This window comes from Phascolarctos cinereus, unplaced genomic scaffold, assembly GCF_003287225.1.
Source record: "Phascolarctos cinereus isolate Bilbo 61053 unplaced genomic scaffold, phaCin_HiC Scaffold_726;HRSCAF=1367, whole genome shotgun sequence".
Classification (NCBI taxonomy): Eukaryota; Metazoa; Chordata; class Mammalia; order Diprotodontia; family Phascolarctidae; genus Phascolarctos; species Phascolarctos cinereus.
This window is the reverse complement of record NW_027556098.1, coordinates 185,840,837-185,867,767: the sequence shown is the minus strand read 5'-3', so window position 1 is coordinate 185,867,767 and position 26,931 is coordinate 185,840,837. Positions and strand designations below refer to the sequence as shown.

The following is a 26,931-nucleotide window of genomic DNA, read 5'->3' as shown; positions in this document are numbered from 1 at the left end:
TGGTGAACTAGTGATGGTTATTTTAATTCTTGTTAAGTCAATATCTTCAGTTAGTCTTGGTTATTTAATATCTGTGTTGCCTTGTAGCTAAGGGAACAGCTATCTCAGGAGAAGAATCTAAGGGAATCTCTAGAGGAATCCCAAGAAGCTATGCTGTGCAGAGTGCAGGATATGGAAACAACAGTTGAGTTGGAACGAGAACAGGTAGGTGAAAATCAGGATTCTTCTGTCCATTTTTAGGATGAAGTGAATCAGGAAGATTATAGTTTTTTTAAAAAAATTAATTTATTTTTTGTTTTGAACAATCACTTCCAAAAGCTTTTGAGTTTTAAATTTTCTCCCCCTCCCTCCCCAAGACAATGTGAAATCTGATATAAGCTCTACATGTACATTCCTTTTAAACATAGAAAATGTACTGTTTTTAGATTAGGCAAAGAAGAAGCAAAGCTATCACTCTTTGCAGATGATATGATGATATGCTTAGAGAATCCTGGAGAATCAAGTAAAAAACTACTTGAAATAATAACTTTAGCAAACTTGCAGGTTATAAAATAAACCCACATAGATCATTGGCTTTTCTGTATATTACCAACAAAGCCTAACAGCAAGAGATAGGAAGAGAAATTCCATTTAAAATTGTTGTTGACATTATAAAATATTCAGGAGTTTGCCTGCCGAAACAAACCCAGGAACTATATGAATACAATTACAAAACACTGTTCACACAAATAAAGGCAGATCTAAATAACTGGAAAAACATCAGTTGCTCATGAGTAGGCCGAGCTAATATAATAAAAATGACAATTCTACCTAAGTTAATTTACTTATTCAGTGCTATACCAATCAAACTACCAAAAATTATTTTATAGAGCTAGAAAAAATAATAACAGGATTCATCTGGAAGAACAAAAGGTCCAAATATCAAGGGAACTAATGAAAAGAAATGCAGGGGAAGGTGGCCTAGCTGTTCCAGATATGAAATTGTATTATAAAGCAGGAATCATCAAAAATACTTGGTACAGGCTAAGAAACAGAGTGGTGGATCAGTGGAATAGGTTAGTTATGCAAGACACAGTAGTCAGTGACTATAGTAATCTGCTATTTGATAAACCCAAAGACCCCAGTTTCTGGGGTAAGAACTCACTATTTGACAAAAAACTGTTGGAAAAACTAGAAAAGAGTATGGCAGAAACTAGGCATTGACCAAAATTTTACACTCTATACCAAAATAAAGTCAAAATGAGTACACAATTTAGATATAAAGACTGATACTATAAGGAAACGGGGAGAGCAAGGAATAGTTTACCTGTCAGATTTATGGAGAACAGAAGAATTTATGACCAAACAAGAGATAGACAATATTATGAAAAGCAAAATGGATAATTTTGATTACATTAAATTGAAAAGTTTTTGCATAAAGTTAATGCAGCCAAGATTAGGAGGGAAGCAGAAAACTGGGAAAGAATTTTTACAACCAGTGTTTCTTATAAGGGCCCCATTTCTAAAATATATAGAGAACTAAATCAAATTTATAAGAATACAAGTCATTCCCCAACTGATAAATGATCAAAGGATATGAATAGGCAATTTTCAAATGAAGAAATTAAAGCCATCTATAGTCACATTAAAAAAAAATGTTCTAAATCACTACTGATTAGAGAAATACGAATTAAAACAACTCCGAGGTACCACATCACACTTATCAGGTTGGCTAACATGACAAAAAAAGGAAAATGATAGATGTTGGATAAAATGTGGGAAAATTGGAACATTAATACATTGTTGGTGGAGTTGTGAACTGATCCAACCATTTAGGAGAACAATTTGGAACTATGCCCAAAGGGTTATAAAAATGTGCAATAACACTTCTACGGCTGTATCCCAAAGAGATAAAAAAAACCCGCATGTACAAAAGTATTTATAGCAGCCCTTTTGGTGGTAGCAAAGAATTGGAAATCAAGGGGATGCCCATCAGTTGGGGAGTGGTTGAACAAGTTGTGGTATATGAATGTAATGGTGTTATAAGAAATGATGAGCAGGCAGACTTCAGAAAAACCTGGAAAGACTTGTATGGACAGATGCTGAGTGAAATGAGCAGAACCAGGAGAACATGGTACACATTAACAGTCACGTTGTGTTATGACTAACTTTGATAGAACTAGCTCTACTCACCAATGCAGGGATCTAAGACATCTCCAGAAGTCTTTTAATGGAAAATGCTGTTCACATCCAGAGAAAGAACTATGGAGTTTAAATGCAAATCAAAGCATACTATTTGCTCTTTTTTTTCTTCTGTTTTGTTTTGTTCCTTCTTTCTTATGGTTCCTTCTATTGGTTCTAATTCTTCTTTACAACATGACTAATGTGAAAATATGTTTAATAGGAATGTATATGTAGAGTCCATATCAGATTGCATGCCATCTTGGGGATGGGGGAGGGGAGGAAGGGGGAGAAAATTTGATAAACAAAAGCTTATGGAAGTGAATTTTGAAAGCTAAAAATAAATTAATAAAAAATACTTAAAAAAAGAAAACGTACTCTTTTTGCCTGAATCCCTAGAAATGTTCATAATTTTACCCAGATTCAGTAATCATTCACTTTCCTTTAGTAATCCTCTGAAAACAATCTTAATCTGAACAGTTTTTTCTCTGACATAGTAAACAAAATGGAGACAACATGTTGTAATGGAAGAAATACCAAACACTTGAGTCAGAAGGCCTGGGTTTAAGTTCTGTATGTGCTCTTTACTGTTTCATGAACCTGTGTCTTTGAGCAAGTCACTTAACCTCTCCTAGGCCTGTAGAAAAGTTTCCTTATTTAAACAAACTTTAAAGTTTCTTCTAGTCTTAACATTATGCAAATATCTAATTATGTGCTTACTGCATAAAGTGAGGCAGATTGATAAATAAATAATATGAAATTACATTTACACTGCTGTTTTAAACTCTAATTAGACAAACAAGGTTTTTGTCTTTCTTAGTTTGAATGTGTACAAGGAAAGTAAATAAATAATATGAAATTACATTTACACTGCTGTTTTAAACTCTAATTAGACAAACAAGGGTTTTGTCTTTCTTAGTTTGAATGTGTACAAGGAAAGTAATGTAGCCATCATATCTAGAGGTCTTTTGTGGGGAATATTCAAGGCATTTGGTTATTTTACATGCTGCTTTCTATAATCATAGCATCTTTTTTTCCTGTTAACAAATGGTTATCCTTCAGAGTCATCCTGGTGTGGTAGTTAGAGTGGTAGGTATGGAACCCTTACCTACCCTTGGGTTTGAATCCCTCCTCAGACCCTTGTTAGCTGTGTGACTCTAGGCAAAATGCAGAATCACAGAATTTGACAGTTGAAAGGCAATCTCAACAACCATCTAATCCAATTCAGCATCAAAAAGGATCCCTACTATTACATACATTACTAGTGATCATACATTCTCTGCTTGAAGACTTCCAAAGAGGGAGAAGCCACTCCCTCTTGATGCAGATAATGTCATTTTTGGATAGCTATAATTGCTAGGTAGTTTTCCCTGACATCAAGCCTAAATTGCCTCTTTGCAAATTCCACCCATTGCTCTTGGTTTGGCCTATTGTGGTCAAACACAACAAGATCAATCCTTACTTGATGTGTCAGCCTTTCAAATTCTTGAAGATAACTATCTTGTCTCCCGTGGATCTTTTTTTATCTTCAACTAAATATCCCCATTTTCTTCAACCAACGTTCATATGTCATGGACTCAAGGCCCTTCCCCGTCCTCTGGACGTTCTCCAGTTATTTGATCAATGTCCTTCTTAAACTTAAACTTCCTAAACACAGTCCTGGAGATGAGGTCTGATGAGGCAGAGTACAGTGGTGCTGTCCCTTCATTGTTCCTGGAAGTTATGTTCCTCTTTCTGCAAACCAAGATAACCATTAATTTTTTTGGCTATCTCATTGTCAACTCATATTCACTTCACAATCCACTAAAATCTCCAGATCTTTTTCAGACAGACTTACATTTTACCATGTCTTGCCTATCTTATACATGTGAAGTTAATCATACCAAGTGCAAGGTTTTACACCTGTACCCACTGAATTTCATCTTATTAGATTCAGCCCAGTGCTCTAGCTTGTCAGTATCTGACTTGGTCACCCACTCTCAGTCGGTTTATAAGCAATTATTAAGCACTTGCAATGTGTCTGGCACAAGGGATACAAAAAAAGGCAAAAAACACAGCCATTGCTGTCAAGGAGATAAAGAGCTTTTTGCGATCTGCAAATTTGATGATTATACCATCTATGCCTTTATTCAAATCATCAGTTAAAAATCTTACACAGCACAAGTGAAGCATAGATCTCTGGGATATTCCAATAAAGATCTCCAAGGTTGGCATTGAACTATTAGCAACTACTCTTTGAGTCTGGCAATCTAAACCATTGTGAATCCATTTGATTATATTATCATCTAATCCTTATCTCTCCATTTTCTTTACCAGAATGGTATGAGATGCTTTATCCAAAGTTTTGATAAAAGGAAGATATATGATATCTGCAGCACTCCCTTCTTCTACCAGTTTAATATACCTGTCAAAATAGGAAATGAGATTAGTCTGGCATAATCTGTTCTTAATAAAAAACCATGCTACATCTCTGCAACTACTGCTTCCTTTTCTAAGTGTTCACCAACCCTCTCTCTGATATTTTCCAGAATTTTTCTAAGTGTTCTTAATAAAAAACCATGCTACATCTCTGCAACTACTGCTTCCTTTTCTAAGTGTTCACCAACCCTCTCTCTGATATTTTCCAGAATTTTTCTAAGAATCAAAGTCAAGCTCACTGGCCTATACTTTGGAAGCTCTGTTTTCCTTGCCTTTTTAGAAACTTGTAATAACATTTGCCTTTCTTCAATCTTAGCGCACTTCTTGTTTTCTGTAATCATTTAAATATCACTGACAAGGCTCTGCAATTGCATCTGCCATTTTTCTCCAGATGTTGTTCTCCAGATGTGACCTGAATTCATCAAAGGCAGCTAGGGTTCTCTTACTGTCTCCTTGCTTATCTCAGGTATCTCAGGTAAGTCATTTATGCTCTATCCTTTCCAGTGTAAAGATCATTCTCCTTTGCAGAGAAAATAGAAAAAAAATAAGAGTGAAGAATATCCGCCTTTTTTATGTTGGTAATTGTTAATGTCCTGTCCATCCCAAGCACAGATGCTATCCCTAATTTAATCCTTTTTTTTCTCAACATAGCCAGACAAACAAACCAAAAAACCAAAGCAAAACCCTTTTGCATTCCTTATCTTATCTCCATAGCCTCAGCTCATTCTGAGCTCTAGCATTTCTGGCATCATTTTTACAGAACCTTGCCACACTCTTATGTTCACTTACCTTCTGTTACCTGGCTTTGCTCCCATTTTCTGTATATTTATTTTTTAGATCTAAGTTGTTTGGTGAATTCCTTGTGCATCCACATCAGTGTCTTCAGACATATTTCATTTTCCTACCTCATTAGAAGTGATTCTCTTTGTTTTCAGATTTTTATTCTTGAACATTTTGTCTTTCTGCTGAGCTGACTTCCTCTCTAGCGTTTTAGTCCATGTCCATCTACCTATCTTTGCTCTGAACCTTTTAAAATCTGTTTCCCAAAAATTTAGAGTATTTATTAGACCCTGAAGTCATTTAAACTTTCTGGGCTTCAGCATCCTCAGCTTTAAAATGGGGAAAATAATAGTACTTAACTGAAATAATATATGAAAAGTACTTTGTAAATCTTAAAGCACTTATTATGATAGAACTAGAAAAAGAATTTTAATTCAGCAGTTTGATCTTGTGTCCTCAGACCATAGATTCAGAGCAGGAAGGGACCCCCTCATTTTACAAATGAGGAAACTGAGGTCCAAAGGAGTTAAAAGACTTGCCCAGGGTCACAAGTATCTGAAGCAAGATTCAAACTTGGGTCTCCCCTGACTCCAATTCTAGCACTAGCAATCCACTGTGTTACCTATATAACTGCGACCTAATAGGTCTTCACTTTTGTGAACCTTAGATTCTGTTCAAGTCTTTAGCTATTACATATCTGCACATTCCTTTTATTTTATTTCACAGAATTTAGAAGCTGGAAAGGACTTAATAGATCATCTTGTGTATCACCCTCATTTTGCAAATTAAGACATAAAGGTTTACAGAAGTCAAAATGACTAGCTCAAGGTCTTATTGCTAGTTATGGAGAAAGTCATGACTGCAGAGTGCTTGCAAAAGATGTTGGAGTTGAAATTTGCCTGCAATAGTTTAAATTTTTTTTTACATCATAAGAATGAGATTTTCTTATCTCAGGTAAAAGCCCTACAACAAGACTGCTTAACCCTGAGAAAAAGTATAGAGACCACCCAAGAACAGCTGCATCAGGAACAGCAACGAGCAGCACAGCTGGAGTCTGACTGCGCAAAGCTGAGGACCGAGCTAAGTATGAAAAGAAACTCTAGAGACCAAACTATCTTGTTAGTTCTGCACGGTGCCGTGGCTAAAGCTTGAATTGCTAAGATCTTTCAAAGTAAGGTCTTTGTGTTGAAGTAGGTAGATTGCTAAGGGCTTTTTTCTTTATAAAGGATCCTAAATTCTTGAAGAGGTCACTATTACCTGATTTTTTCATGGACCTGAAGTCTGTTGTCTCATTCCTTCTCATCCTTCTTCATCCTTCACTGTCATCTACATTCCATGTTAGTGTGCTATAAAATATGGCCATATCCGAGAACATATATGCATCATAGGGCACTGCTTCACCTCTAAGGTCACTCTGCAGTCAATCAACAAGTGCTTACTGATCGCCAACTGTATGCCTAGTATTGTAGAAGATATGACTTAGTTGTGGGTAGAGCTCGGATATGAATCTGTGGCTTTTAAAACCAAATAGTCTACTCCCTCTTTAGAAAGGACTTTTTTTATTTTCTTTATTTCACTGATAAATTGTATGACCTTGAAGATGTCAGTCCTTTTGAGCAAATAAAAATTTTTCTAAATTATTTAAAGTAAGCTAAACATTCCCTTTCAATTTATTTGTACTATTTATTTATTTAGCAACCTATTTCTTTCATATACTATAAAGATAAACTTTGGCCCCTCACCTGTCAGAATCCATATATACTCTACATTTATTCAGGATTAAGATTTAATATTATTGGGGATAGCATAATTTTAACTCTTGTACTTAATTATTTGCACGTGTTAGGAAAAAAATCTGTTCAGCTTTTTCAAGGTGTTTCCTTTAGAATCAGTGAAATGGATTTAATGAATGCTGATTTTTAGAATATCATCTTATTGGAACAAAACTAAAAGTATTTGTGGATTTTTCTCTCTCAAAAATGGTCATACCTCTCAGAAAAAGGTGGCATCCAGGAGAGACAGCATGATGTAATGGATAGAAAGCTAGTCTCAGGAAATAAGATAAGGTTTTAAAATTATCTTATGTTATTTGGTACCATTAGTAGTAGGCATCAAAAATAATATAAGATAGACACATAACACTAGCTGTGTGACCCTGGGTGAGTCACTTAACCCCATTGCCTAGCCAAAAAAAAAAAGAATATAAAATAATATAACAAGATTTTACTTCTAGAGTTCAGCCAAATTGCTGTTTAAAGTGAAGGATTTGTTTCTTCAGAATGTTTTCTGAAATTGTGCTAGTGAATAGACTATTTGACTGATAATTTAAAAATGTGGCTTGTAGAGCAAGCTCCCTTCTGTATAGGTTGTGTACCAGTTGGCAGCTTTCTGCTTCATTTCCAACCAATAAAATGTGACTGCAAATATCTGGCAAATTTTTATTTCAAAAGAATTTTTAGAAAGGAATTTTCAGAGGAAAAATGCTATATGATTCAAAAATACTATTGAAAATACATGAATTTTTTTGTTTTAGGATCCAAAGATGATGTCATTTCCCAGCTACTTGAAGATGGAAAGGCAAGTTGCAAAACGTTTAAAAAAAACGGGTATTTCTTCCCTTCACTAAGTAATTTTGATTTCTTTTTAGTCTTTGCTTTCAGTTCTGATGAATCTCCCAATTAATACTTCAGAAAATAGCCTGTTAAGTGTTAATAAGTGATTGAAATGCATTCAGGACTGTGGTCAAGTTAACAACCTGTGCATAAGTAATAGTTATTCTGATTTCAAAAAGGTGTATTTCCATTGTCTACTATTCCGTAAATCAGAACTTTATAACGAAATACAATAAATACTACAACCATTATGTCTCCCCATATATTAAGAAATGAGACTATTGATGAATACTTTTACCTAGAATTGTTGCCTAGCCTAATTAGGCCGTATCTGTCCTCTGTGAGAGAATTCTCTCCTGGGGTAATAGATGTAATTCTCCATCTGCAGGATTTACTTACTTGTTTCTACCTTCTTTTTAGGGATTTGAGAGTTTGTTTGTTTGTTTGTTTTTCCCTGTCCTATCTCAAAAAGAATCAGGGATTTTTATCATCAGACCAGATTATTTTACCCTTCAGCATTCAGTTGTTTCTCTTAAGGGAATAGTTTTGGCTTTTCCATTCTGCGTAGTGACTTAAATCTTATCTTTACTTATAAGCTTATTGGAAAGAGACCTTAGTTTCATTGGAATTTGGAATTTATAAGGTGAAAGGTTCTAAAGGTACATATTGCCAAATGTATAAGTTACATAAAAGTATGAAGCCTTATTTTTAGAGTTTAAAAATTATGGAGGATGATAAGCATTGGATATTCAGTTAAATCAAATGTAAAGTTAAATCCCCTCTAGTTGAGATTCTAAAATCTTTGCATAACTGAGTGAATTATTTTGATAAATAATTTAGGAATGGAGAGAAAATTGGGTCGTGGCTATCCATATTCTTCACAGAACTTTTTAAAGCATTAACCTAAGAAATTTTTTTGAGATAGTTCCTGAGCTAGGATACAGTAAGATTTAGCTAGTCCTGAAATGGTGGCAAAAGATTATGTCTTGGGGTAGCTAGGTGGTGCAGTGGATAAAGCACTGGCCTGTATTCAGGAGGACCTGAGTTCAAATCCAGCCTCAGACACATAATACTTACCAGCTGTGTGACCCTGGGCAAGTCACTTAACCCCATTGCCTAGCCAAAAAAAAAAAAGATTATGTCTTGTAATGATGGGAGCAACACGTAAAACGTGGGCTAAGAAGATGAGCAGGTGAACTTTAACAGACTCTTTACATGTCAAGAAAAAATTTATTTGCTTTTTCTCTTCTAGACTTTGTACTTGTCTTTTAACCAAGAGCACAAGGAGACTACACATTTAAAGTCTGAGATGGCATCCCTTCAGGAAACAGCAAAAAAAGTACAGGTAATTAGAATGGCTTTTCTTGAGATACTCTTGCTCATTTTCCCCTTTCATAGGATCATAGTGTCATAGATTTAGAGTGGGAAAAGTCCCTGGTAGTCATCTAGTCTAGCCTCCTCATTTTATAGATGAAGAATGCCAGTGACATTAAGTACTTGCTCAAGGTCACAGAAGTAGAAGTGGCAGGGCTTTCCTTGAGTTGTTAATTAGTTTTATTAAGTTAGAGAGCCCAAAGATTAGAATTCATTTAACTCTTAAATTAAGTTAAATTCCATTCATACTGATTATCCAAATTCAGTACTTCATCTAATTCCATAAAGACTTCTCAGAATTTACACAGTGCCCAGTTACTTTCTTTTTTAAAATTAGTTTTATTCTTTTGTTACTTTTTGAGTTCTGAACTGTCTCCCTCCCTCCCTTCCTACCCACACTAGAGAAGGCCACCATTTGACACAGATTTATAAATATGTACTCTGTGTACTTGTTTATCAGTTCTTTCTCTGGAGGTGGATAGCATCTTCCTTCATGGGTCCTTTATAGTTTATTTGATTACTTATGGTACTCAGAATAACTTGGCAACTCAGAATAACAGAATCTCCATCCTGAGCTCAGGCTACATCTCAGACCAGGTAGAGATGAGGGAGGAGGCCCCAGAACGACTGGGAGCTTCACGGTCACCTATAATGGACACTTTAGAAGAAGAAAACGTCGCGCTGGTCACTTCTTCCATTTGTGAGGCAGAATTTGATGCTGTAGTTGAATGTATAGAGGACGTTATCATGAATGGTGAGTTCCAGTTATTACAGAAAAACTTCATGGAAAAGTACTACCAAGAGTTTGAAGACACAGAAGAAAACAAACTCATCTCTATGCCAATTTTTAATGAATATATCTCTTTGGTTGAAAAATATGTTGAAGAACAGCTGCTAGAGGTTTCCTGGGTTTAACATGGCCACTTTCACTACAACATTACAACAGCATAAAGATGAAGTAGCAGGTGATATATTTGACATGCTGCTCACATTTACAGATTTCCTGGCCTTCAAAGAAATGTTTGCAGACTACAGAGCTGAAAAAGAAGGCCCAAGTCTGGACTTAAGCAGTGGTTTAATGGTAACATCATTATGCAAGTCACCTTCCATACCTGTTTCCCGGAATAATTTACAACATTAGTTCACATTCTTTGGATGAGAGTTAATCATCTTGGACATTCTAAACTTGAGGAGAAAAACCCAAAAGGAGTGTGTCAGCAGCACATGTTTCTCTTAAATCAAAACATTACAACTCATGTTTTCCATCCCAAACATGGACAAGTGTTCCACATACATCTTTGTGAGACAAGGCTGTCTTTGCTTGGTACACGTTTCAACCTAAGGAATCCTATTCCTATATGTTTTATGGTATCTTTTTTTGGACAGTGTCTGTTCATCTAGGGACAATTATTCAAACCCAGCTCATTTTCTTAGGGATTTATAAAGCTGATGTTTTAACTTTCTCTGTTAGGAATTATATTAGGAACTGTGTTAGGAATATTGGGGAACATAAGGTTTGGCTGGGAGTTTTTCCCCAAATTAAAATGTTTGCCCAGAAGTAAAATATATATAAACCACCTCATAGTCTTAGGTTTGTAAAAGCCTTGTGACCTCAGCATGACCTTGTGCTGGTCCTTATAGCAGCAGTCTCATTTTGTCTAGCCAAAGCACCCATTTAAGAATCTACTACGTTTTACAACTATATCTGAGAATCTATGTTTTAGTAGCAAATTTTAAGATCTTGTGAATTTGGTTGGGGCACTTTTGTGAATGTCCAGTTAGGAAGAAGGCTACATATTATATTGTAAAGCTTTTTTAGATTTAAAGTATTCTTGGGTGAAAAGTTACCCTACATTGTTACTCCATTTTGTCAGAAACCCTACAGATTACATGCTGAGGTCTGATTTATATTGGAAAGAAGGGACTGAAACATGTACTTTTTTCATAATGCTTCCATGATTAATGTAAATTTGTTAAATCCTATGCATCCAGGATCACTTTTTCCTGCAAAAAGAGTGTAAGTCCTAAACTTTATAATATTCTCTTTACCCTTAAAACCTGTCCTCCCAAGGTGGTATTCCACTGTTCCACATGAGTGAGTAAGGAGAGGAAGAAGTAGGCAAAAGCTTGAATTATCATCTCTGCTTTAGTCAGTTTAGGAAAATGTTCAGTTTCTCTAATAACTGTGAAGGTACTGATAAGAAAATGTGTATGTCAAAACACTTTGGAGAAAAGAAAAGATATAGGTGACTATCTGACTGATCCTTAAATTGAAAACAAGACTATTGAATTTTAATTTTAAGATATGGACTGAATATCTTTTAAAAAATGTATATATGTATATGTTTATATACAAGTATGTCATGTATTGAGAACATGGGTTGGGTGTTGTTTTTTTTTTACTGTAAATGTAATGACACACTTTGGCAGAACATCAGATACTCAAATATTAAAGATTATTCTTTCCTTAAAAAAAAGGAAAGAAAGAAAGATGGGTATCAAAGGCAACACGAGGTTGAATACAAACTCATTTCTAATACAATGGTGGATGATTATGAACAATATCATTTCATGAAGAAGAAAAAGGCAGGGAAGGGTAAAATCCAGTTTAAAGAAAACTTGAGTGGGGCAGCTAGGTGGCGCAGTGGATAGAACACTGGCCCTGGAGTCAGGAGGACCTGAGTTCAAATCCAGCCTCAGACACTTGACACTTAATAGCTGTGTGACCCTGGGCAAGTCACTTAACCCCACTGCCTAGCCAAAAAAAAAAAAAGAAAAGAAAGCTTGGTAAGATATCCAACTAAATTTAGTCATCCCAAGAGAATTCAAGGATATAAATGAAAGATCTACAAGTAGAAGGGAAAAGATTTGCAGAAAAAACATTTTAACAAGCTTTTTTCTATCAAGAGTAGTTGGACCACTAAATTTGTACCCTAAAATGACATCCCTAGATATGTTTATAAAAAAGAAACAACACTAAAGAGAACAAAAAAAAGTGTAAAAGCAGTTGGACTTAATTTTGTGTATATATATATATATATACACACACACACACACACACATACATATATATACACACACATACATATATATACATATATACATGCATACACACACATATATGTATACTTATACATATATGTAGATGTGTGTGTGTGTCTGTGTGTGTGATCTATGCTGGAGGTGAAACAATTCTGAAGCCATTGAGGGACTAATGTATAAAGTATCTGGAGGATGGGAAAAACGACAGAGGTATGTGGGGGAATCTTATACTTTGTTAATACTGAAAAAGATGACCAAGAGAAGGTTAACTACTAATCTATATGCCTACTCTTACAGCTATACAAAATTTTTAGAAGAGGAATACATACAAAAATTAATGAGGCTATCATTAGGGATAAGTAGGCTTTTACAAGTGACGTTCAACAGCGGACCAAATCTTTACTATGTCAAAATTAACTGAAAGATTTAGAGAGTATAAGATCCCTTTGTCCTTATTTGATGATTATGAAAAGCTATTTGTTTTGGCAGAACAAAGCACCACCTTACAGGTTTTTCTTTAACAATATCTCCCACCTATACATCAAGATCATTTAGAATTCCTTGAAAGATGTAATAGTATAAATAACCTTGTAAATACTATAAATATTATAAGGTAAAAATCAGATATAAAATGAGATATATGCTTTGTGAAAAGCATTTACTACTTTTATTGAAGAAAATCACTGCAGAATCGAGTTTGAAGAGGGATTTCCTATAAATGGTGAAGGCCTCCAAATGCTCCTGTTTGCAGATGACATTATGCTGATGGTAACAAGCCCCAGGACATTGCAAAGCCTGCTGGAAGTGATCTGCAGTCATTCTAAGGAATCTGGCCAATCTGTCTATACAGGAAAAACCAAATGGATGAATGTCTGTTGAACATATTTTAACATGCATTTGGATGGACACCCTGTAAAGCTATTCTAGCAGTATGTATTATGTGATTCAAACAGTATAGATGGACAGTGAGTTGAGTTCGGAATTCAAGAGGAGCAGGAGAGTAATTTGGATAGCTTTGGAGAAATTTCAAAGGTCTTTTACTGACCCCAAGCCCATCTTTCCAATGATCATATATTACTGGTGTTTCTATAAGGCAGTGAAACCTGAAATATCACTGCCTCTAAAAAACTAAAAATGTACATCACACAGATGATTATGGAAAGGTACGTGGTAGATGCGCAAAAGCTGTATTGTAATATCTAGGTTCTCAGAAGAACAGGAGTAAAAAGAACATTATCAAGAAACTGCATGATAAGAAGATGGGTTGTTCACTTGGCAAGAGCTGACAGTAAGTAGACAGCAAGAGTACTCCCCTGGTGCTGAGGTAATAACAGGAAAAAGTGAGGAAGCTTTCCAGAATGTTGTATGGATCACCTGTATTGAATTTTGGGAAGGAAATGGAAAGAGTCACTTAGAATTGGCAAACATGGATTGGTTGCAGTCTGCATTATTGAAGAGAACTTCTGAATCATTAAGATCAAAATCCATTTGAGTATTTTAAGTAATTTTTTGATGATGTGTTTTACTTTTTTCTCTGAATTGTCTATTTAAAAGTATTGGTTTATTTTTGTATTGGTTTATCCACCATTTATATTGTTCATTTATATATTTGCAGCTGGGCATCTGTTACCTTTAAATTTTCTAATTTGTTAGAACATGCTATGTTGAATTCTTAGTTATGTCTTTTGTTATTTTTTTCATTTGTGAGGGTTTTCATTATCCTTTTTTATTACTAAATTTACTAGTAGTTTATGTTTATTTCGTTAGTCTTAAAAACTTTTAATTTTGTCAACTAAATTATCCTTTAATTTTCTATTTATATCTGTACTTGCCTTTATACTCTTTTTTTCTGTTTTGTTTTTAAACTTTCCTTAGGATCATTTATTGCTTTATTCTTTTTCTTGTGCCTTTAGGTGCAATCCTATTATCTTATTTTCTTCTTTTGTTAATGTAAGCACTTAGTAATATAAATTCATCTCCAAGAAAAATTTTTGGCTGCATCCCATACATTTTGACGTGATATTATTGTTGTTGTCTTTTAAGGATTCTGTTATTTTTCTGATTTCTTTTAATGTAATCATGTTAATAGATTGTTTTTCAGTTTTCGTGTAGGTTTTTAAATTTTATTATTATTTTTATTGCCGGTGTTTTTCCATGTGAATTTTTATGACTTAATTTTATGAAATAACTGATTAGTATTTTGATAGGAATTCCATTAAATATATAAAACAATTTGGAATTATTGACATTTTTTACTGTATTTGTACAACATAACCATGAACAGGGGATGACCTTCCATTTCTTTGTTCAGCTCTATCTTTATTATCTGTATGTTATTATGATGTTGATTTTGTATAGTTCTTACCTGTCCGAATAAGTGAACGCCCCTACATTTGGTTATGTTTTACCATATTGTGTTCTGTTTCTCTATCAGGTTTTTTTTTTCTGATTCCTGCTATTAATATAGCTAAATATAGGTCATTTTGTAGGCTTATCGTATGCCTGGCTACTTTGTCAAATTCATATATATTTTTTGATTAAATTGGATTTTCTAAATATACAATCATATTATCTGTAAATAGAGATGTTTTAATTTATTCACAGCTAGAGATTCTTCTTTTATTTACTTTTTCATGCCTGATTATTATTTCTAACATATTGAATAGGAGTGATAAAAGTAGATAGTCCCACTTTACATGTCTTCAATAGGAATGGTCATATATATATATTATATATATATACACATATATGTATTTTCTGATGAATGTACTAGACTGTGGTTTCAAATATATTTGCTTTTATAATGTAGTTATTTTCTTAACTAATTTTCCATTTCATCCTTATTGTCTGCAATTTTGGTTTCACCTAATAATATTTAGTGTTGGCTGTTTCAGCTGATCTTTTCAGGTTTTCCGTTCTCTATATTGTCATTTTTTTCATTATTTCCTATAAATCTGCTGTTAGTATCTTTTACTTCTATTTTTAGTTCCATTTTTCCCTCTGTTTTAAGAAGACAAAGGGAAAATGTTGTTAAAAATTGATTTGTTTCATTCTTTTGCTTGTTACTATACTGCCTGCTATTTTTTTCCACTGTCTCTTCTCATCTAACTTTCTTCTTTGCTCAAACCAATTCTCTAGTGATATGGTCATTTTCCAAATCTTTGCTAGCAATAAATGCTTGAAGACTGCCTAGTATCAAAAATAAATGTTTTAAAAGGTAATAAAAGAAAGTTCCCTGTCTTTTCTCAGAATAAATTTTAAAATGTGCAAAAATAAAAGTATGACAGTCTGCATGTAGATTGTTCTGTATTGCCAGTGTATTTTTTTTCTTAAACGCACGAATGTTGTGGAATACAGTTACATTTTGCTTTTTTTAATACAGGTAAAAAAATTTTCAGTGGTAAAGGATGTTAGAAATTCAGTCCTATGAGACAATTCTGGATGCTTCTCACAAAATTATGGGAACAGATTTCAGATATCCTAAAAGTTACTGCATTTATCATCAGTAAAACTGATTTATTTCATCTCAGAATTTTGTTGCAGAAGCCTTGCTGGTATGGACAGATGTTTAGAACAATGCAGAAGAAAATATTAATCAATTGTGGAAAGCTTCAGATTGGTCCAGTGAATAATGGATGGGATCTTATTTAAATGTGGGTTCACTCAGGGGTTTTTCAGTAAACATTTAACATATTTTGTAAAACTTTAGAACAAACAAATTAAAAAATTAAACCCTTGAGTTATCTAAGGGAATGAATTATTAGGTGTTAAATAGACCTATTAAGTGCTAAATACGTATCTTTTTGCTTAGATGTTAAATGATCGATTGAACAAACAGTGTTCAGACCTGAATAACAAGCTTCAGACTGTTACTATGGAGAATGTCAGACTCATTGCAGATCATCAAGCTTTTCTAAAGGTATTCAATTAACACTAAACTACTTATCTAATACAAGCATGAAACCATAGTAATTCAAGGATGGGGTAAGATATTTGAACAGGTAGAATGTATGATAAAGCAAAGACTATAAAAATATAAAAATGAATTTAAAAAAAATTAATTGTAACAGCTCATTTTCTAGACAGTGATTTCATTTTCTTTTGCACCAGAACTTATACTTCTGGTGCTTTATAAAATTATATTACCTTAGAAGAATAATTATTCTCCTATTACTTAAGGATTGCTCAGAAATATACCTCATGATTACATATGGTTAGAGCACTTTATCTGAAAAAGATCAGCAATATAAGGTGGCAGTCAAAAAAGTTAATAAGGTCTTAGGCTGCAACCTAAAAATAAGGAGCTGATAGTCCCACTTTACTTTGCCCCTGGTTAAATCACCTTCACAGGATTGTGTTTATAAAGAAGACAATTTATAAGGGATATTGATGAGATTGATACTATCCCCAGAGGAGCAACCAGGATTGTGAATCTGTATAAGTTATTATACTTTGTCCTTTCCCATCTATATATCTTTGTTTCTGGCCTTCCCTCCACATGAAATATCTCTTTCCAGAAAATTCCATCAATTAGAATTATGACAGGGAAATGAAATGCCTTAGACAGAAGTGGTTCTCTTTTTATTGGAGTTCTCTGAACAGAATCTGGATGATTACTTAACAGAGTGATTGACTTATCCACTTATCCTTATGCTAAGGATTCCTTTCTAGGTATGAGATCAATTATATAATTCCAACCCTAAAAATCTCTGATTCTGTGAATACAGTATACCTCTTTTATACACTGTAGCAATAGGTTCTACCATTTTTAAGTTTCTTAATTTCTGTGGTGGGTCATTTCTTCAAAGTTTTATTCATGTATTCTATCATATTCAATATTTATATGATCCACTTCAGTACTTCTATATATTTATGATCTTATCAATGCGAGCACTCTTTCCACTAGTGCAGATCACACCATTTCTTTCCAAGGCATTCCATTCAACTTTGTTATAGTTCTAATGGCTTAGGAAGTTTTTGCTAACATTAAGCCTCAATTAGCCCCTGCAGCTTCTAAACATTGCTCCTACTTTGGCCCTCAGGGATCAAATAGGATAAGCTAATCCGGGGGTGGGAAACCTGCAGCCTCGAGGCCACATGTGGCCCTTTAGGTCATCAAGTTTGGCCCTTTGACTGAAAGGACCTAGAGGGCCACATGTGGCCTTGAGGCTGCACATTCCCCACCACTGGAATCCCTTTTCCATATTACAACCCGTCACACTGAGTCTTCAGGCTAAACATCACCAGCTCCTCAAAATGATCCTCATATGACATAGACTGAAGGCCCTTCACAATCCTGGTTGCTCCTCTGGGGATAGTATCAATCTCATCAATATCCTTTATAAATTGTCTTCTTTATAAACATGATCCTCTGAAGGTGATTTAACCAGGGGCAAAGTAAAGTGGGACTGTCAGCTCCTTATTTTTTGGTTGCGGCCTAAGATCTTACTAACTTTTTTGACTGCCACCTCCTATTGCTGATCTTTTTCAGATAAAGTACTCTAACCATGCCCCCTCCCATGTTGTACTTGTGAAGTCAATATTTTTAATGTATATCAAATTTTACATTTTTTCCTATGGAAGTTCATCTCATCAGATTCAACCCAATGCTTTAGCATCTCAAGATCTTTTTGGATCCTAAGTCTATCTTTTTGTATGTTGTCTAATCCTTCTAGCTTAGTATCATATGAACATTTGATAAGCATGCCATCTATGCCTTTATGCAGAACACTCACAAAAATGTTCAGCAACATAGAGTAGATTCAAAAGTATAAATCCTTGGTGTACATTCTCCTGGAGGCTTCCTGCAAAATTGTAGTTGAACTGTTCACAAGATTCTTTGAGTTGAGTCATTCAGCCAGTTCTAAATTCATCTAGCTGTATTATCTTATGGCCCACATCTCTTATCTTTTCCATGAGACCATGAGCTACTTTATCAAATGCTTTAATAAAATCAAAGTAAGCCATATGTACAGCATTCCCCTGACCTACCAGTTTAGGAACTCAGCCAAAAAATAGGTTATTCTGGCACGACCTGTTCTTGATGAAGCAGTGCTAGCTCTTTATAATCTACTTTTCCTTTAAAAAATGTTCACCAACCATCACTTCCACACTCCATTCTAGGATTTTCTAAGCAATATAAGTCAAATTCACTGGCTTATAGTTTTTAGTTTATCTATTTCCTTGTTTTGAAAATCAGGACGTTTCTTTTGGGGAACAATATTGTTGGTTTATTTTTAAATGTATTTGTATAAAGCAAGGATAGAGAATAGAGACTGGAGCTATTATTTTATTGGTATATGGAACTCCCAAGTGAGTGAACTCCTTCTACCAAAGCAGGTTCCCTACAACTTAGAGTCTTAGAGAATTGCCGAGAGCAGTGGTATTGACTCAAATAGAAAAAGGGCCAAAAACCATACAAAACGACCTGCAAGGTCACATATTGGCTCAGAAAACAACATATTAACATCTATATTTTATTGTATTTTTTATTTTGTTAAATATTTGCCAACTACATTTTATTCCGATTTGAGCACTACTGGAGAGTGTTATGGGCCTGTTGGCTGTGTTTTTACTACTTCTGGTCTACAGCACTAAGAGCCCAAGTGACTTGTCTAGTAACGCAGCTGGTATGTGTCAGACACATGACTGAATCTGGATCTTCCTGGTCTCAAAGCTAGTTATCCACTTTACTATGTTGTCTCTCAGTGCATAAAGCAAATACTTGTGAATTTACAAACAATAGTAATTTGAAGATTGGGGCTGTTTTCCAAAAGTGAGTTTTGAGGTAGAGGATCCTGAAAGTAAATACTGCCACCTTTTCTGTTGTAACTATCTGTGATCATCGTATGAGATGTTATTAATTGAAGTAATATGCTTTACAAAATGTGATGTTGGTAATGGATTTAGAATAGAACCATGATGGCAGTAAGGAAGACATTATATAAAGAAGAGTTCTAGCTGACACCGGTGGGGATGTAAAACTCAGGGTGGGGAATAAGTTATGAACTTAAAATGATATTCTGTAAAACAAGATTCTACTTATATTCATTTTTCTACCGGCTCATTTCTAAAAGTTCAGGGTCTTTGAATTATTTTAGTTGGCTTCCTATCAAGTAATCCTTTTTTATTATCTAAGTTAATTGTCATGTCCCAGGCAGAGCAAGAAAAAGTGACACAAAAGTTGCAGGAGCAAGATTTAATGTTGGATGCTACCAGGACCAGTATTGCAAAAGAACTACAAAATGTTCAGAATGAAAGAACCCAACTTCAAAAATGCCTGTGAGTTAGTTTCAACTTTTTTGCTTTTCTTTTTTTTTAAGAACATTGTTCTATTCAGCCATACTTCTTTTTAACAAACAACAAGAAGAAGATACCAAATAATGTCATTGTAATATTTTCATTGCTGTCCTCAGGAAGTGAACATGTTCTAAAGTATCTTGCATTTAACATTTCTGTTAAAGCAGAAATCTCACCAGCTTGTTCCATGTTGACTTGTTATACCCCCGTAGTGATGCCTTACACCTTGAACACAGCAAATGTAAACAAAAAGCAAAGGAAGTGGAAAAGAGAACAACAACACAAAAAGAGCTACAAGAGTATACTATTGTTAGATTGCGAGGCGAACTAGAAGTAGCACTAAAAGAAAGAAAATCTCTATTGAAGGGAAGAGAAAATCTACACAAAGAGGTAGAAGCGGATTTTAGCTTTTAATGGTGACATTTTTCTTTTAAAATTACATTTAAAAAGCAAGTTACTAAATACAGTTTGACTGACTGGTTCATTGTACTAATTGTTTTTAGTAAAATAAATTTGAAGAAATTTGAATTTGAGAAATATTTGCAGATATCCATATATGTTTGATTTATTTGCATTTTCAGCACCTAGAAAATGCCTAGGCATATAAATATCGATTGATCAATTTGTTGATCCATATGCAAAAATGATCAGTGTTAACAGTGGTTCATACATCCTATACTGTATGTTAGTTAAAACAACTGGTTTAAAAAAAATGATTGGCCCTAAAGTGAATAGGGCAGTGGAGATTAAGGGAGAATTGTTATATCTTCCAAATTAGTCAAGTCAATAGTAAATAAACATTTATTAAGCACCTAGTATATGCCAGGCACTGTGCAAAGTGCTGGGTACACAAATGAAAAAAAGAAATATGGACATTGCCCTTAAAGAGTTCATAATCTAATGGGGGAAGACAACACAGAAAAGACTGAAGAACCAGGAAAGGTGAGGTAGAGAAGGAAGGTACCTAGTGGAGGGGCAAAGTGGAGAAGTCCCAGAGTAGTATAGCCAGCTGAGAAATGAGAAGATACTGACCTGAACTCCTTCCTTAAAGGGAGGTTTTAGAGCACATTGTTCCACCCTCCCATCAGAGGGATAAAGGGTAGTGATAAGTTAGTACACCAAAGCTGATGAGATCTTGCGAGATGTTGAGGTTTTCCCAGGAATGACCTTCCTGAGGTATGGTGGAGAAGTCAGAGAAGTTAGGAAGAAACCTGTATAATCCGATACACAGATATATGCTTCTAATGTCATGGCTGGTTTATGAAACCTGCTCTGCCTCAGAAATTCTCTTCTTGGCCTCTTTCTGAAAGGATGTACTATTTTGGCAGTGTAGGAATAATTTGATGTATAGGTTGTTTCTAATAGCTTGTCAGCATCTTTTAAAAATTATCCATTCTGTTTTTCTTGGACAGTTAAAGAAAACAGAGAGTGACAGAACACAAGAAAAAAGCAAACTTGAAATGGAATTAAAGAAAAACAAGGTATTATTGATCCTTATTATTCATCAGTGATTGTTATTTTCCTTACATGTTGGTGTCTAATGAACGCTCTTATCTTTGAAGAGTTATAATCATAAAATTGTAGGCTTAGAGCTGGAGGCAACCATATAGGACCATAGAAATAGAGCATGAAAGAACCTCGGAAGCCAAACACTCCATAAACCCATTCATTTTATAGATGGGGAAGAGGTAAAATTATTTGCCCTAAGTTATGAAGAAAAATGGAAACGTGAGATTGGCTAAACTGCAGACACTAAAGGTGTGTGTGTATATGTGTATAGGTGTGTACATATATATGTATGTATATGTGTATGCATATCATTGCTTTTGAAACAAGTATGGGGAACTTACCAATTCTATCCCTTCTACCAGAATGACCCTTACAGGACCTGTAAAAGCCAGAACTAACAGCACCCAGTTATTTTTTTGTGAGAGACAGTATTAGTTTGCCATCTGTACATTTTTGCAACTGTCATTTATCTATAAAGATACCTTTTTCTGAGTCTTATATTAGGCAACTTATGCAAACCTCTGGCTAGAAACACACACACACAAGAGCATGTGTATACATACATACATACATACATACATATACACATACACATACTTAAAATGTAAATGGCTTCCAAATTTATGAATGGAGATAAGATTAACTATCTCCATCTTACTATCTGCCTTCTGTTATAGGGCTGTCAACTTATGACCTAAAAGGTGAAGCTAGCCCAGTAAAGATCAGCTGTAGATAGATCCTGCCTTGTAGATATGGTCTGGCTTCTAATCAGGTACCTCTTCTGCTGTAAGAACAGGGATTAGGATTCACGTTCCTTGAGTCAGGATCCAAAAAAATCTTGACACAGAAAAAGCATTGGGCTGAATCTAACAAGATGTAATTCAAGAGGAATAAATTAAAATGTGATACACAGAAATTCAGCCTCGCAAGTACAAGATGTAGAAAGGTATGATTAAACAACATTTTGTCTTAAAAAAAAGCTTGGGATTTAAGCAGATTGCAGCCCAATATGAATCAGCAATGTGTAGTAGCAGTCAAAAACACTAATGATTTGTGAACCAGGTGGGGACCCAGTTACCATTGGACTTGGAATTTTTCTTCTTGGATGACTTTTATCTTATCTCTCTATCTACATATATATATGTATATATCTATATGTGTATATATGTATTATATATTTATGCATATGTACATATATATAAAATTATCCATTTAACTTTAAACAACTACAAAACCATTTAAGTATACATTTATAACAATTTACATTTAAAAATCAATGTTATATACAGTATGTCCATAGCAAGTTATTAATTACTCCTTCTGTATACTCTCCTGTTATTTTTCTATGTTAATTCATCTCTGTATATCTATACATTTTTATTTTTGTTTTGTTATAATTTGTATATGTACTAAAGTTCTGCTTCCTTTAATTCAATTACTTCTTATAAGTTTTTCTAAATTTTTTGTCATGCTTCTTTTTAATGGTATTGGAGAATTCTACTAAATTGGTATCACACAGGTTTTTCAACCATTCACCACCTTGGATTGCTTCCAGTTCTTTGCAATTACAATTATTGCCGCCATATACATTTTAACAAATAATTTGGGGGGGGTAGGCAATGGGGTTAAGTGACTTGCCCAGGGTCACACAGCTAGTAATGTGTCTGAGGTCGAATTTGAACACAGGTCCTCCTGAATCCAGGGCCACTGCACCACCTAGCTGCCCTAACATATAATTTTTTTCACTGATAACATCGCTTTAAGAATGTGTTCCTAAAATATGATTATTAGGTCAAAAAGTATTTTTGTGTTTTGTTGTCCCCTAATAGATTGCTTTCCACAAAGAATCTACCAATTTATAATTCCATTAAGAGTAAAAAAAGTATATCCATTTGTTCACAATCCTGACACTGATGAGTTTTGTCACTTTTAGTTATTTTTTATTTATATGAGTATGAAATGGTACCTCAGAGTTTATTAAAAATAGATAAGCATATTCTCACTCTCCCTGACATGGTTTTCTCACTTTCAAATATCTAGTTTGAGAAGAGAAAAGTTCCTGCCTCTGAAGCTTGTGACAAAATTTTGCCAACCTCTATACAATCCCATTTAAGCTATCAAAATTTAAGATGGTAACTATTATTAACTATGAACTTCTTTCTAAACACCGTCAACTCTTTTTAGTACTAGGACATAGAATGCTAAATGGTAGATGTAGTAGTATCAAAGACTGCCTCTGTGAATATACTGTAGGTTTCAGCATAGAATTATGATTGTGCCTATGGGGTTCCTTAACAGAGGTTAAGCTAAAAACTTTTAAAGTTTGGTTTTAACAACATAGCATATTTTCAAAGAACTTTACCTTGACCAATTTTCATTCAGTCTGCTTGGTGTGCAAGACATCCATTAAATTGTCATAGACTGTTCTGAAAACTGAATAGCCAGAGAAGAACATGGTCTCACTCTCCTAAACCTTTCTTCTGTCACACATCTCTGGTATGCTTATAAACTGCATGAAGTTCTAGTTTTAAACTAACTGCTAAAACTCTCTGGCAAGCTTACTGATGCAGTATTATAGTTGCACCTTCTTTATTCTGAATAGGCCTTCTGGGTTAATTTTTATAAATTAGCTTTTAAAAAAAGACTCATTGCTACTGGTCCATGTTCCCTGACCTTCTTAGCCCACCTGCCGCTTGACCACAGCAGACTCTTTGTCTGAAAACCTTATGTAAACCTGGGCTGTGTCTCTCTGCATTTAGCTAAAAAGCATATCCTACTTCTTCTCCCAGCTACCGCCTGGAATGCTGCCTTGTGAGACCATGGAGCCAAAGAAGGCCACAAGTGAATTGCTATTCTGTTCATAGTTCCTATACTGTACTTGTCCATGAGTATCAATAGATCATAACCCAGAGTCGTATTGCTTCATGCCATTCACAGAGTTCTATCCTTAATTCGCATGATGAAACAATCCAAGATAAACTCTGACAAGTTATACTCCAACTATAATTTCCATAATTCTGTTACTTTCTATAATTTGGACATATGCTGCTACAATTATATTTAAATTTAACTTAAGCAAATATATGCTAAGTGCTACTATTTGTACACTTTGCTGTGTTTCTCCAGATTGGCTCTTCAGACCTTCAGTATTAGGGATAAGTGATCAAGTAGTTAAATGACTTCCATTTTCACTAAGACTTGGAATAAGAAAAAGGAGATAGTGTTCTTAACTCTGGAATGACTACTTTGTTTCTCTTTTGTTTTTAAAGGAGGAAATGAGTGCCTTAATTGGTACCCTACAGGCCCTAGAGAAGGAGAATAGGCAGTTGATGGATAGGATGACAACAATGGAACACCAAAAAGTAGTCTCTGAAAACCATGAGGTAGGTATTAAAAAACTAGTGTAATCTAGTAATTAGTAGGCATGCTGTATGTAATGATTTTTTTCTGCTTTTACTGTAAGTTAGCAAGAAAGCTAAATACAACAGAGGTTCCTCATAATATAAAAATAATTGAAACATGAAAATTAAGATTTAGGTTAGTTCTATAGCCAACTATCAATTATTTGAATCAATGAAAGAAAGTAATGATGATAGATAATCCACAATCTGGAAAAAAATATTTCTATTGTATTTACTTGGGTATTTTTTTCCTCTCTGTCTCCACTTTCCACAGTTTTGAATGAAGTTATTTTTTCTTTATATAATTTTCCCCCATCTAAATGTTAGAAGCAGAAGTGTTAAATCTACAAAGGTTTGATAACAATTAAACTTAATTAGCCGTCCCAAAGGATACATATGAGAAGACACTCCTACCTACTCTTCTGCAGAAATGAGAAGTGGATTAGTGTGGAACATTGAACATGTTTTCAGATTTCTCTATGTGTTGATCTTCTGTTGATTTTTTCCTCTTTTTGCATTAAAATATTAAGTGTCATATAGGATAGACCTCTGAGAAAAGGAAGGAGAAATGCCAGTGGAAGTTTCAATAAAAAATTATATAAAATACTTTTTAGCATAAAAGACATGGGAGAGTACATTTCCACTTAGTCTTTTGTGACATATGCTCAAGTTTTGTCAAATACTAGGTTTGAAGTATGGTTTTCTAAGGCTACTAAAGCAGTGCTTTCTTTTGTGACTAGTTGAGTATCTGAAAATATTTTTATTTTTATAGCAAAGGCAAGTTTTTAAAAAGAATTATATGTCCTTTGTGAAGCAGTTATTTTAAACCTTGTCACAACCTGCTTTTGACTTCATATACAAGGAGTCTTCTGTTTAATTAGCCAAGAAAAGTGATCTTCATGCTAGAGGAAGTGGAACAAAAATAAGTGGCAGCCAGTTGAGACACAAGATCAATGGGGAGAGAGAGACAGTAAGAGAGTAATTCACTGCCCTTGACGACTTCAAGTTATCTGGCCCAAATGATTTAAATCCTTAGATTCCAAAAGACCTGACAGACATAATTGCTGAGCAACTGCCAATAATTCTTGAAAAATTGTGGAGAATGATAAAGATGCTTTAAGACTAGGTAAGGGCAAGTGTCCAAATTTTCAAATAGAACCTACAAACTCCAAACCAATAAGCCTGACTTTTCTCTGTTTGGCAAAATTATAAAATGTGTTCTCAAAGGGATAGAAAAGGATTTAGTGATTCCAAAGAGCCATCACAGTTTAATCAAAACAGGTCGTGCCAAACTAGTCTATTTCTTTTTCTGACAAATTTACCAGATTGGTAGATTGGGGATATTGTATATTTTTTATTGTTCAGTCATGTTTTTGCCAGGAAAACCCCAAATGGGGTCATGAAGATTCAGACACAACCGAACAACAACAAAATTGGAGATAATCTTAGAGGAAAGGCACTAGCACTGAGGGACACTGGGGAAGACTTCTTGCAGATGTGAGATTTTAACTGAGACTTGAAGTAATTGAGGGAAGTGAAGGGGTAGAGATAAGGAAGAAGAACATTCCAAGCATGGAGCATAGCCAGTAAAAATGCATGAAATCAAGAGATAAAGTTTCTTGTGCAAGAAATAGCAAGTCCATGGTCACTGTCAGAGTCTGTTGTATTTGTATTGTATTGTATCTATCTTCTGGCCTGACAAGACACAATTTTATTGTTTTTAAATCTTGACATAATTGTTATTCCATAAAATAATATAGAAAATGAAGAAAGCAGAGACTAAGGAATTATATACCTAGTAACCACAACAATGTAAGTAAAGAAAACAAAATTAAAAGTCAACAAAACTCAAGTCAAATACAACAGACAACATTGATACCAAGGTATAAAGTTAAATTACACATTCTTGTATTATCAGTTGGCAAACTACAAAAATGGATCAAAGTATCACAAATTCAGAGCTAGAAGGGACCTTAAAGGCAATCTAGTGTAATCATTTCATTTTACAGACCAAAAAAATTAAGTCCAGAGAGGTGACTTGCCCAAAATCATGGAACAGAAAATCAGAGCCAGAATAGAATGTAATAAGGTCCTCTGACTACAAAACCAGCTTTCATTTCTTTGTACTACAATTTCTCCTATGTGGAAAAAATGGCATACACTTTCAATACCATTCACTTTATTATGTAGTTTTGCTTTACTCTTTTCAAAGAGTATATTTTATGGAGTGTGTCACATGTTTTAGAATAAGGTCTGTAGTGTCAAAAGGTATTGTTAATTTTAAAACAAATAAAATAAGGATATTTATATTCTAAAATACTCTAGTAGTTTTGTTT

At 34.3% G+C, this 26,931-nt stretch overlaps 1 protein-coding gene and 1 pseudogene across 1 annotated transcript in view; both read left to right on the top strand.

Annotated features, from left to right (window-relative positions):
• CCDC150 (coiled-coil domain containing 150) overlaps positions 1-26,931 on the top strand; it is a 120,808-nt gene that overhangs the window by 15,746 nt on the left and 78,131 nt on the right. Inside the window, exons 5-13 of the mRNA XM_020993626.2 lie at positions 88-204; positions 6,313-6,442; positions 7,892-7,935; positions 9,223-9,315; positions 16,198-16,305; positions 19,543-19,667; positions 19,898-20,075; positions 21,098-21,166; positions 24,464-24,577. Coding sequence (XP_020849285.1) covers positions 88-204; positions 6,313-6,442; positions 7,892-7,935; positions 9,223-9,315; positions 16,198-16,305; positions 19,543-19,667; positions 19,898-20,075; positions 21,098-21,166; positions 24,464-24,577 — 978 coding nt within the window. The remainder of the gene's footprint in view (positions 1-87; positions 205-6,312; positions 6,443-7,891; positions 7,936-9,222; positions 9,316-16,197; positions 16,306-19,542; positions 19,668-19,897; positions 20,076-21,097; positions 21,167-24,463; positions 24,578-26,931) is intronic.
• On the top strand, positions 9,329-14,036 carry LOC110213331 (ADP-ribosylation factor-like protein 2-binding protein pseudogene; annotated as a pseudogene).